The 13184-nt window shown below is 39.9% G+C and overlaps 1 protein-coding gene across 1 annotated transcript; it reads left to right on the top strand.

Moving 5' to 3' along the window:
- The first annotated feature begins 1080 nt into the window (after positions 1-1080).
- LOC133555838 (kinetochore-associated protein DSN1 homolog) lies at positions 1081-12899 on the top strand. The gene is made up of 11 exons (XM_061905249.1): positions 1081-1200; positions 1504-1540; positions 5094-5367; positions 5434-5507; positions 7497-7572; positions 7699-7780; positions 7867-7923; positions 12186-12257; positions 12328-12466; positions 12585-12672; positions 12747-12899. The coding sequence occupies exons 1-11, from the start codon at positions 1118-1120 to the stop codon at positions 12851-12853; spliced, it is 1089 nt and encodes a 362-aa protein (XP_061761233.1). The 5' UTR covers positions 1081-1117; the 3' UTR covers positions 12854-12899.
- Positions 12900-13184: the final 285 nt, after the last annotated feature.

Here is a 13184-nt window from a genome sequence, read left to right as displayed (position 1 = left end):
TATATACTTTATATGTGTACAGCATGTTATATATACAGATATATTATGTCTATAACATTATATACAATATATACCAATTACCATGTAAAACATTACAGTAGGGCTTCACGGTGGCAGAGGGGTTAGTGCGTCTGCCTCACAATACGTTGGTCCTGCAGTCCTGGGTTCAAATCCAGGCTCGGGATCTTTCTGTGTGGAGTTTGCATGTTCTCCCCGTGAATGCGTGGGTTCCCTCCGGGTACTCCGGCTTCCTCCCACTACCAAAGACATGCACCTGGGGATAGGTTGATTGGCAACACTAAATGGTCCCTAGTGTGTGAATGTTGTCTGTATCTGTGTTGGCCCTGCGATGAGATGGCGACTTGTCCAGGGTGTACTCCGCCTTCCGCCCGATTGTAGCTGAGATAGGCGCCAGCGACCCCAAAAAGGGAATAAGCGGTAGAAAATGGATGGATGGAATATTACAGTATATGTGGCAGCCCCGGGAGGAACTCAAAGTAAAGCCGCTGCTCCTCCACATGGAGAGGAGCCAGATGAGGTGGTTCGGGCATCTGGTCAGGATGCCACCCGAACGCCTCCCTAGGGAGGTGTTTAGGGCACGTCCAACGGGGAAGACCCAGGACACGTTGGGAAGACTATGTCTCCCGGCTGGAACGCCTCGGGATCCCCCGGGAAGATCTAGACAAAGTGGCTGGGGAGAGGGAAGTCTGGGTTTCTCTACTTAGGCTGTTGCCCCCGTGACAGCGGAAGAAGCGGAAGAAGATGGATGGATGGATGGTTTTATTTTTAACATTGTCATACACAACACTCCCTGATGCATAATAGATGCAAAAAAGTCAATTTCTGTCGCTTTCTCCTAGGGATATAGGGATATGGCACCACCTTAAGGAGTATTTTCAATGATAACGCAACAAAAATAAATCAAACTGCAGTAGTCAATATTTCTCAAATATTCCCAAAAGTAGAGGAATATAAAACAGTTTTTAAAAAAATGCTGCACAATGAGAAGCCAGTATTTTGAACGGCTCCCCTCAAAGGGCCATATATTTAGTCACTACTACCGCCCCATATAAAACTACGTTTCCCACAATGCCCTGTACAACAACCAGTTCCGGGAATGGGCGGAGCATGTTGGGCGCGCGATGAGGATTTGAAAGAAAAGATGGCGCCGGAGGAATGTTCGCCCATCGACCAAGACAGGTTTGTTTATTATTCTTTCTTGCATCTTGTTGCTGTCTAATGTGTGCTTGCTCCGCAGCTGAAAATTAGTTAAGTCACGTTTCATCATTTAGCGGCTTCAGACTTCGCTCTAACGTCACCTTTTAAGCAGCTTTGTCGGTGCGCTAAGACCATAATGGTACTTCCAATGTTAGCCAATGTTGTTTTTTTCTCGCATTTTACAAAATTGTCATTTGTTAATAAGTCTTACATTTTATTGTATTGCAGTTGCGGTAGTGTGGAATTGTCATTTGTTGATGAGTCTTGCATTTTATTACATTGCAGTTGCGGGACTGTCGGCACTGTGGAAACCCCGGATGAGGTATGACATTTTAGCTATTCATCCATTTCCTACCGCTTGTCCCTTTTGGGGTCGCGGTGGGGTGCTGGAGCCTATCAGCTGTATTCGGGCGGAAGGCGGGTACACCCTGGACAAGTCGCTAGCTCACCGCAGGGCCAACACATAGACAACATTCACACACTAGGACCAATTTAGTGTTGCCAATCTACTTATCCCCAGGTGCATGTCTTTGGAGGTGGGAGGGAACCCACGCAGTTACGGGGAGAACATGCAAACTCCACACAGAAAGATCCCGAGCTTTAGATAATGTTAAAATGCACCAGATATAATCATCATGTTATATTCTTAGGGGGGTCGTGAGTAAGCTGGAGCCTATCCCAGTGTGGTACGCGCCTGTAGTTGTACCCGCAAATCACCAAAAATGTTTCCCGAGCGCGGCCAATGCTGCTGCTCACTGCTCTCCTCACCCCCTAGGGCAGTGGTTCGCAACCTTTTTTCAGTGATGTAACCCCTGTGAACATTTTTTTAACAAGAACCCCCTAATCACAGCAAAGCATTTTTGGTTGGAAAGAAGAGATCCATCCATCCATCATCTTCCGCTTATCCGGGGTCGGGTCGCGGGGGCAGCAACCTAAGCAGGGAAGCCCAGACTTCCCTCTCCCCAGCCACTTCGTCTAGCTCTTCCCGGGGGATCCCGAGGCGTTCCCAGGCCAGCCGGGAGACATAGTCTTCCCAACGTGTCCTGGGTCTTCCCCGTGGCCTCCTACCGGTTGGATGTGCCCTAAACACCTCCCTAGGGAGGCGTTCGGGTGGCATCCCGACCAGATGCCCGAGCCACCTCATTTGGCTCCTCTCGATGAGGAGGAGCAGCGGCTTCACTTGGAGTTCCTCCCGGATGGCAGAGCTTCTCACCCTATCTCTAAGGGAGAGACTCAAACTCATTTCGGCCGCTTGTACCCGTGATCTTGTCCTTTCGGTCATGACCCAAAGCTCATGACCATAGGTGAGGATGGGAACGTAGATCGACCGGTAAATTGAGAGCTTTGCCTTCCGGCTCAGCTCCTTCTTCACCACAACGGATCGATACAACGTCCGCATTACTGAAGACGCCGCACCGATCCGCCTGTCGATTTCAAAAAAGAGATAAAGAAGTAAAATACAGCACTATGTCATCAGTTTCTGATTTATTAAATTTTATAACCGTGCAAAATATTGCTCATTTGTAGTGGTCTTTCTTGAACTATTTGGAAAAAAAGATATAAAAATAACTAAAAACTGTGATTCAATTATAAATAAAGATTTCTACACATAGAAGTAATCATCAACTTAAAGTGCCCACTTTGGGGATTGTAATAGAGATCCATCTGGATTCATCAACTTCATTCTAAACATTTCTTCACAAACAAAGAAATCTTTGACATCAATATTTATGGAACATGTCCACAAAAGTGAATATTGCATTGTTGCATTTCTTTTCACAGTTTATGAACTTACATTCATATTTTGTTGAAGTATTATTCAATAAATATATTTATAAAGGATTTTTGAATTGTTGCTATTTTTTAGAATATTTTTAAAAGAATCTCACGTACCCTTTGCCATACCTTCAAGTACCCCCAGGGGTACGCGTACCCCCATTTGAGAACCACTGCCCTAAGGGGTGGAACATGGGGAAGGGTCAAATGCAGAGAGTAATTTCACCACACCGTGTGTGTGTGTGTGTGTGTGTGTGTGCGTGTGTGTGCGTGTGTGTGCGTGTGTGTGTGTGTGTGTGTGTGTGCGTGTGTGTGCGTGTGTGTGTGTGTCTGTGTGTGAGTGAGTGAGAGACAGTCATTGGTACTTATAGAGGGGTTCGGAGATTTTTACATTTCCCACAATGCATTGCAGATATCCATGTTTTTATTTTTTTTTATTAAACAACAAACATACATTTATAATTAACACAAAATTCAAGGCACTTTCAGCAACAAGTAAAGAAAACAAAAGCAAATACGGAGAGTATTAAATATGAATAAGTAATAATAAATACAAAAGCGCTACCTAAATCACTTTAAATGTTTTTAACAAATATCAATTTAAGGGGTTTTGCACTCCTAAACATTCTCCAAGATTTGATTGGTAATTGTAATCCATTAATTAGGGCTGGGCGATATGGCCTTTTATTAATATCTCGATATTTTTAGGCCATGTCACGATACACGATATATATCTCCATATTTGGCCTGAGCCTTAAATGAACACACATATAATCACAGCAGTATGATGATTCTATGTGTCTACATTAAAACATTCTTCTTCAACTGCATTAATATATGGTCATTTTAAATTTTCATGCAGAGAGGGAAATCACAACTAAGTCAATTCAACAAAACTGTATTTATTAAGCAGTGGCACAAACATTCATGTCATTTCCAAAACAGAAAGTGCACGATTGTCAGAGACATTTTAAAACAAGCTATTATTGCACTTTTGTGAATGATATCACCAAGATGACATATCAACACCACACTAAAGTAAAGTAGTTTTTGTACAGAACGCCACTACAATAGTTAAAAACAAATAAAATGCAGTCAAGATATTTCAATAACTGTCAAATAAAAATGAGCTGCATAATAGGAAATCAAATAGTGTATGTCCTTCCCCATGTGGTAGGTTCCTGCAGACGTTATCTCCTTCTGTTGTTGACCTTTTTTTTCATACAGTGGTGTTGATGTGGAAATAGTTGCTTTGGCATTTTGTTGGTGTGGCATCGGCTGAAGATGTTGACATGCGGAGTTTCAAGCACTCATTCTCTAGCAGGTGACTTTTCAACTGATGCTACATTAGTCGTGCTATTACTTTTTGTAGCAACGGTTTTGCCCCATAAATGTTGAACATATTCCCGCTTGAAGCCAAACCACCGCCGTGGGAATTAATTCTTCCTTCATTTGTTACCAGATTGGCACCTTCTCTCTCTCGTAATATCACCCGCTCCGCACCGTTAGCATCACAGCTAACCCTACCATGTCGCTACCTCTCTGCTCTGCGGGAGTGTGACGTTGCACACGTGACATTGGTAAGAAGGTGCGCTTGTTTAAGTCTCAGCGAGAAGGAAGGACAAGAGAGTGGGAAAGGCATGTAGTGTAATGCCCGCAGCTAAAAGCAACTGCGTGAGAATGTATACTCTAATATAGATAGTACTTTATTGATTCCTTCAGGAAAATTAAAATTCCAGCAGCAGTGTACAGAGTTGCGATCAATTTAAATAAAAGTAAAAAGTAAATAATGGGGGGTTAAATGGAAACAAAATAGAGAAATATTACAATAAGAATAAAAAATAAAAAGCAACAATGGGAATAAAAAAAAAAAATAATAATATAAAAAATAAATAAAAATATATCACCATATAGTCATTTTCTATATCGCACGGAGACAAACCCGCGATATATTGAGTATATTGATATATATCGCCCAGCTCTACTTTCAAGCATGTGTCTCCAGACTGTGATGCTGACATGTTAACCACCAGGCCACTGTGAACCCATTTTGTGTTACCGTCTCATTTGTTTGGTACTGTGTCTCTTTGTTAACTCAGGCCAATGTCTCGTCCAAACAAAAACGTTGCTCGTCCACCTCTCCGAGCACCGTTCCTCCACAAAAATCACCGCGTGTTGAAATTTCGTCTCCCGACACAATGACGCCGGACGCCTCAGGGGATAATACTGACATGGACCTGCTGGAAAAGGCGTCTGAAAGCGCGGAGGAGCCGACGACGTGTCCGTCCGCCGCCCTCACTGCACGGAGGAAATCTTGGAGGCGAGCCACCATTACCAGACGCTCTCTTCCTTCGCTTCCTAATCCATATCAGAGTGAGTTTATCAAGAGGAAGCATTGGCCATGAAATATTCATTTAGATAAATGTTCTTTCTTTGTAGCTCTGTGCAAGAGCATCAGCACATCTTTATCACAGCAAGAGAGGCTGAGTCTGTTGATGGAGGCTGCCATGAAGGTAAGTTCTAAAGGCATCAGAGTCCGAATCAATGCGAGCCCGTCACATTTCAACCAAGGAATCGATAAACTCAAAAATTACCTCTGGAGGTTAAAACCACCATCGCCGAATTGGAAAACCGTTGTACCTCGGTTTGTATTTGCAGTAATCCATTTCAAAAGGCCAGATATAAACAGAATATAATCACAGCAATATGATGATTCTATGTGTCTTCATTAAAACATTCTTGTTCATGCTGCATTAATATATGCTCATTTTAAACTTTCATGCAGAGAGGGAAATCACAAGTCAATTTACCAATACTGTATTTATTAAACATTTATTAAGCAGTGGCACAAACATTCATGTCAATTTAAAACACAAAGTGCAAGAATGTCAGAAGTTTTTAAAGGCCTACTGAAAGCCACTACTACCGACCACACAGTCTGATAATTTATATGTCAATGATGAAATCTTAACATTGCAACACATGCCAATACGGCCGGTTTAGTTTACTCAATTACAATTTTAAATTTCCCGCGGAGTTTCTTGTTGAAAACGTCGCGGAATGATGACGTGTGTTTGTGACGTTATTGGAGGGGATATACTAGCTCAGCACCAGTTACGACTAAAACTCGTCTCTTTTCATCGCATAATTACACAGTAATTTGGACATCTGTGTTGCTGAATATTTTAAAATTTTTTCAATTAATAATGGAGACTATAAAGAACAATGCTGTAGGTGGAAAGCGGTGTATTGCAGCTGTCTTTAGCACCGAGACACAGCCGCTGTTTCTTTGTTTGTTGTGAAGCTTTCACACAGAGTGGTCAAGCGAACATGTTTCTCTACGTCAGCCAGCATGTTTTTCGATGGGAAAATTGTGATATATATTTCTTACCGGAGACATCAGTGGATTATGCGTCCTTCTGCAGTAGATGTGAGCTTGGCTTCTCTCTGAGACACTGGCGTGTTCACCATCAAAGTCGCCATCCGACTTTGAGGTATGTCTTTACAATCTCACTAAAACCCTATTAAAACAATAAGCAGATAAGGGATCTTCCACAATTATCCTAGTCAATGTGTCTAATTACATCTGAAACGCTCACTCAGCCGTCGCCCAGCGCAGTCGCTTTTTATTTTATTTAACAAAAAAAAACAATTATAGTCATTCACTATCAATATCCTCATCCACAAATCTTTCATCTTTGCTCAAATTAATGGGGAAATTGTCGCTTTTTCAGTCCGAATTGCTTTTACTGCTGGTGGCTCACATTATAAATAATGTGAGGAGGCCTCACACCGGTGACGTTAAAGGCAACTTTTTTATTAGCGACCAAAAGTTGCGAACTTTATCGTCGATGTTCTCTACTAAATCCTTTCAGCAAAAATATGGCAATATCGCGAAATGATCAAGTATGACACATAGAATGGACCTGCTATCCCCGTTTAAATAAGAAAATCTAATTTCAGTGGGCCTTTAAAACAAGCTCTGAGTGCACTTTTGTGCATGATGTCACTAAGGTGACATCAAAACAACACTAAAGTGCACTTTTTTGCGTGGCAGCACTTTGTGCTGATAGGAATGTTCCTTATTATTTTTCCAAAGGGTGCTCACATCCCAGCATGATACCTCGGGATCAATCACAAAACATATTGCAATAATCATGTACTGCCCGAAATGGTACTAAAATGTTGAATGCCAATTTATTTTTACATAATTTCTTACATGCAAGTTAAACATAAGTCACTGAACTAGTTTATTAATATAATTGATACCTAAGTGGAACTAAATGAATAACTTAATGAGTAACTTGTACTTTTTATTCAACACTCTTGTTGCCAAAGGAACTGAGGATGACGACTGGGGAAAAAATGACATGATTCGCAATATTTGGCTGTACAAAACAAATGGGGGTGGAATTTTGACAACCAAAAACAAATCATATGAAACGTGGAGTGTAGGAAAACCAAGGTACCGCTCCGTTTCGAATCAATCTTTTTGTCCACAGCTTGCCATTAAAAGACTTGAGAATTCCCTCACATCAGTGCCAAATTCATCTCCAACAGAGGCTTTCCAAAAACAAGGTGTGTGCTTTCCCCTCTTCCATTAAAATCTGCTTTGGCTGCATAGCATGACATAGCATAGCATGGGATTCTGCCTTTTTTTTTTTAAACCTTTACTTGAAACTGTCCATTTCCTTCTTTCGATAGTTGAGAACTTGCAGACAGAGTGGCACTCTCTGAGCGAAAGTATCCGCAGTGAACAACAAACACATCCTGACAGTGAAGCGAGGTAATGCATGAGGGTTTTTCGTTCCTGTTTTGTGTTTTTACAAATGGTTTTGTTGTCTCACCTTTAGTTGAAATATGTGCTTTCAGATGTGATGATTTTGCAACACGGACGGCCTCGGATAAAATCCAAAATACTATTAACAGGTGAATGTGATAGAACAGGTTACTCTGGTTGCGGATCGCTGGTCTGGTATCTTCTTAGGACAAGGACTCCATTCAGAGAGTAGGGAACAGAGAGGCTTTAAGGCACTCTTTAATGGTGAAGTGGAACAAGTGTGGTATAGGTGTGTGTGTGTGGTCTAAAGCAGTGGTTCTCAACCTTTTTTCAGTGATGTACCCCCTGTGAACATTTTTTTAATTCAAGTACCCCCTAATCAGAGCAAAGCATTTCTGGTTGAGAAAAAGAAGTAAAATACAGAACTATGTCATCAGTTTCTGATTTATTAAATTGTATAACAGTGCAAAATATTGCTCATTTGTAGTGGTCTTTTTTTAACTATTTGGTAAAAAAGATATAAAGATAACTAAAAACTTGTTGAAAAATAAACAAGTGATTCAATTATAAATAAAGATGTCTACACACATCAACTTAAAATGCCCTCTTTGGGGATTGTAATAGAGATCCATCTGGATTCATGAACTTAATTCTAAACATTTCTTCACAAAAAAAGAAATCTTTAACATCAATATTTATGGAACATGTCCACAAAAAATCTAGCTGTCAACACTGAATATTGCATTGTTGCATTTCTTTTCACAGTTTATGAACTTACATTTATTTTTTGTTGAAGTATTATTCAATAAATATATATTAGGGATGCACCGAAATGAAAATTTGTGGCCGAAGCCGAATAAAATTTAAACGCTTGGCCGAATACCGAATAATGAATGGAGTTTTTCATGATTTTTTTAATATTGCATAAATAGCCTAGAATAAATATTTAGACATGTTTTTCAAATAAAGTAATTTTTTATTGAATATTGACATTTTTTTAATATTCCAGTAGCCTTTGCTTTTCCAAAAAAGCACAAAGTTTTTCATTTATATTAGGCCTTCAAACAAAACATGCATTCCAAAAAAAAAAAAGTGCATTAAAGTGGATGAACCCACAACAAATGAATTACAGTATTGTCCTTTTGGCAAAAGTCTGCTTAGCCACAGTAGATATGCTAATAATGTAAACAGAAGGCTCAAGTAAGTCTCAATTAAGTGTGTGCTTGTAACCTCATACACTTATACAGGTAGCCTACACAACAGGCTAATAATGTAAACAGAGGCCCCACTAAATCTCAATAAGTGTGTGCTTGTAACCTCATACACTTATACAGGTACACAACATATCCCAACGTCACTGCATGTTCGTTGATTGCGTCACCGGGTAAAAAAAATTGCGTCACACGCCACTATTCGGCCTTGTTTTTAACTCATTCCACCGATGGCCGGATGTGGCTTTTTTTGCCATATTTGGCCGAATATATTCGGTTACCGATTAATCGGTGCATCCCTAATGTATATATATACATATGTATATATAAAGGATTTCTGAACTGTTGCTATTTTTAGAATATTTTTTTTTAAAACTGCCAAGGGGGACGTGAGATTTAAAAAAAAAAAAAAAATTCTAAAAATAGCAGCAATTCAAAAATCCTTTATAAATATATTTATTGAATAATACTTCAACAAAATATGAATGTAAGTTCATAAACTGAAAAAAAAAATACAACAATCCAATATTCAGTGTTGACATCTAAAAAATTTTGTGGACATGTTCCATCAATATTGATGTTAAAGATTTCTTTTTTTGTGAAGAAATGTTTAGTTCATGAATCCAAATGGATCTCTACTACAATCCCCAAAGAGGTCATGATTACTTCTACGTGTCGAAATCTTTATTTATAAATGAATCATTTGTTTATTTTTAAACAAGTTTTTTGAGATATTTTTATATCTTTTTTTCCAAATAGTTCAAGAAAGACCACTACAAATGAGCAATATTTTGCACTGTTATACAATTTAATAAATCAGAAAATAATGACATAGTGCTGTATTTTACTTATTTATCTCTTTTTTTCAACCAAAAATGCTTTGGTCTGATTAGGGGGTATTTTAATAAAAAAAATGTTCACAGGGGGCACATCACTGAAAAAAGGTTGAGAACCACTGCTCTACAATGTGTTATAAAACAAATATACAAACAAATGTACATGGATTATTAAAGCAGTCCATTAGAGATGAATGGAGAATAAGCACTGTTAATTTAGACCAGGCCTGGGCAATTATTTTGACTCAAGGGCCACATTTAGAGAAAAAAACGTCTGGGGGCCGGTATATCTATTTTTAAGGACACTTATACAAAACTTCACAATAATGTCTGATTGAATGCTAAAAACGTTATGACAGACCGCCTTAAAAAACGTCATGGAATTTTTAATTTTGCTATGAACGATAAAACACTGAATATTGACAAAATATGAATGTCACACGTCTTTCGATCGACATATTTTACTATTAAGAGAAACGCAACAAACAGTGAAATATGAACGCGAAGGGTACAAAATAAACCCACCTACAATCTGATATATCACTAAGCTTTAGAACTTTGTTGTGAAAAGCTCCTTTCACGTCTGTGGAAACGCTTCCCGCCCACACTGCTTGGTGCCTCGTCTGAGCTGCTGGCACGTAGATTACCCTAGTAATTAATTAGAATACCATAGTAACTGGTATATCATCCATAAGCGCAGAGTCCAACCATTGAAATACTTATTATGGTTCAAGACTTACGGTCATGAGAAAACAACTCTGTACATCATAATGGCAGCTACACTTTCCATCTTAAAGCTCTAAAAAAAATTATTTGGGACTGTCCGGCGGGCCAGATTGAAAAGCTTAAAGGCCTACTGAGACCCACTACTAGCGACCACGCAGTCTGATAGTTTATATATCAATGATGAAATATTAACATTGCAACACATGCTGATACGGCCTTTTTAGTTTACTAAATTGCAATTTTAAATTTCCCGCGAAGTGTCGTGTTGAAAACGTCGCAGTATGATGACGCGTGCGTTTGACGTTTCGGGTTGTAGTGGACATTATTTTCCAGCCCGATCCAAGCTATAAGTAGTCTGCTTTAATCGCATGATTACACAGTATTCTGGACATCTGTGTTGCTGAATCTTTTGCAATTTTTTCAATTAATAATGGAGAAGTCAAAGTAGGAAGATGGAGGTGGGAAGATTTTAGCCTTTAGCCACACAAACGCAGCCAGTGTTTCCTTGTTTAAAATTCCCGAAGGTGAAGCTTTATTATGGAACAGAGCGGTCAAGCGAACATGGATTCCGAACACATGTCAACCGGCAGTTTTCGGTGAGAAAATTGTGGCAATAAGTCGGCTCTTACCGGAGACGACAGCGGAGCTACCGTCCTGCAGCTGCGTAACTTCCCTCAGAGACACTCGCGGTCAACACACACCTCCGACTTTCAGGTACTATTTAATCTCACTAAAACACAAGCAACCTAATAGGCAGATAGGGGATTTTCCAGAATTATCCTAGTAAATGTGTCTAATAACATCTGAATCGCTCCCAGTGCAATCGCCTTTTAACTTTTTTTTTTTTAGTCCTTCACTCTAAATTTCCTCATCCACAAATCTTTCATGCTCGCTCAAATTAATGGGGAAATTGTCGCTTTCTCGTTCCGAATAGCTCTTGCAGCTGGAGGCTATGATTGTAAACAATGTGAGAATCCCTACAACCCGTGACGTCATGCGCACATCGTCTGCTACTTCCGGTACAGGCAAGGCTTTTTTTATTGGCGACCAAAAGTTGCGAACTTTATCGTCGATGTTCTCAACTAAATCCAAAAATATGGCAATATCGCGAAATGATCAAGTATGACACATAGAATGGACCTAAAATCCCTGTTTAAATAAGAAAATGTCATTTCAGTAGGCCTTTAACGGGGCCCATGTGGCCCCCGGGGCTTAATTTGCCCAGGACTGATTTAAACAATGCTTTAAATGTGGTCTGTGTTACCCTCTAGTGGTAGGATAGGGTAACAAGAAGTATTAACAGGGCGAAATTTGAGCTGGCGAATTATATCGTCAAGCAGAAACGTTGCAAACAAAGACTCGGTAAAGGCCACATCTAACACATTATAGGCATTTTAAAATTAATAACCTTGCTATATTGGACTTATACTTACATTTTAGTCAGGAACGCACACAATGCTGAACACAATAACCCAAGAGCCCATATTACACAGAAACGCTACAAACAGGAAATCTAACATCTCAAAACTGCGTCGGAATAAGATAAGCCTAAAACACTTTCTGACAGGTGAATATAAAATATCCCCCTACAGAGGTTTGTTGTTTTTCTTATTTTACTCTAACTGTGTTGTGATTTAGGCTCAAAGCTGAACATGAGTCCTGGGGAGCACTCCTACAAAAACACCAGAGACGGGCAGAAGAACTGAAAATGTATGTATATGTGCAGCATTGCACCACCATCCTCCTTCCAATTCTATTCTAATAGTTATGTGTGTCACAGGAAATTGTCTCAGAAGGCTGTCGCATTAGACCAAACATGTTTGGCTGAGTCCTCACAGTACCAGTTTATTCAAAATAAACCTGACTACCACGGCCTCCTCAGTAGGCAACAACCCATGATGCACACAATGGCGGGTATTGTACGTATGCAATCAGCTTCTTTTTTTTTTTAAATAGACATTCATTTCTTTCATACACATTTCCATCATAACCAGAGCAACTTTTTATGATGCGGTTTGTCCTATTTTAATTCCGTAGATGGACACCCAGTGTCAGATAGTCCGAGAGCTGCAGTCCATCAAGGAGAGGTCACAGCTGATGGTAAAAGAGACCAGTGGCCGACTGGGTAATTACCCTTTTCTGTCTTTATAAAAGTTTAGATGGAATAATTTCTGATGATGCCTTTCTTTTCCCTACCAGCGGCTCAAGCTGGTTTCCGGGATTATTCCACCGACGTCATTAAGGAACTAGCCATGGCACCTTTTCCGTACACAACCACCCTAAATGGAGGCAAGCTCTCAAATTGAGCCATGTTTTATCACTTGTATATAAAGATTTTTTTGGTCCTTTTTACATCTCAGCACTATTATTGGACAGTGTAAACCAGGGGTGCCCATTACGTCGATCGCCAGCTACCGGTCGATCGTGGAGTGTGTGTCAGTCAATCGCCAGCCAGGCATTACAAAATAGACTTAAAAATTAGCGATCATGAATCTTCACTAAAATGTAATTTTTGTCATTTGATTGACATTCACGGCACCCGAGGTTCCTGTGAGATGACGCTGGCTGCTGCCAGGTCATTAAGAAAAAATGACTGAAAAGAGGGCGAGAAAGACTTTTTATTTCAACAGACTCCCG

The sequence above is a fragment of the Nerophis ophidion genome, linkage group LG07, assembly GCF_033978795.1.
Source record: "Nerophis ophidion isolate RoL-2023_Sa linkage group LG07, RoL_Noph_v1.0, whole genome shotgun sequence".
NCBI classification, from domain to species: Eukaryota; Metazoa; Chordata; class Actinopteri; order Syngnathiformes; family Syngnathidae; genus Nerophis; species Nerophis ophidion.
This window is presented reverse-complemented; position numbering and strand designations above follow the sequence as displayed.

Excerpts from the sequence above, each read along its gene's own strand:
- LOC133555838 (XM_061905249.1), top strand. The coding sequence starts at position 1,118 with ATGGGCGGAGCATGTTGGGCGCGCGATGAGGATTTGAAAGAAAAGATG. Across the intron at positions 1,201-1,503 it reads TCGCCCATCGACCAAGACAG|TTGCGGGACTGTCGGCACTG; the intron begins GTTTGTTTATTA and ends ATTACATTGCAG. Across the intron at positions 5,368-5,433 it reads GCTTCCTAATCCATATCAGA|CTCTGTGCAAGAGCATCAGC; the intron begins GTGAGTTTATCA and ends CTTTCTTTGTAG.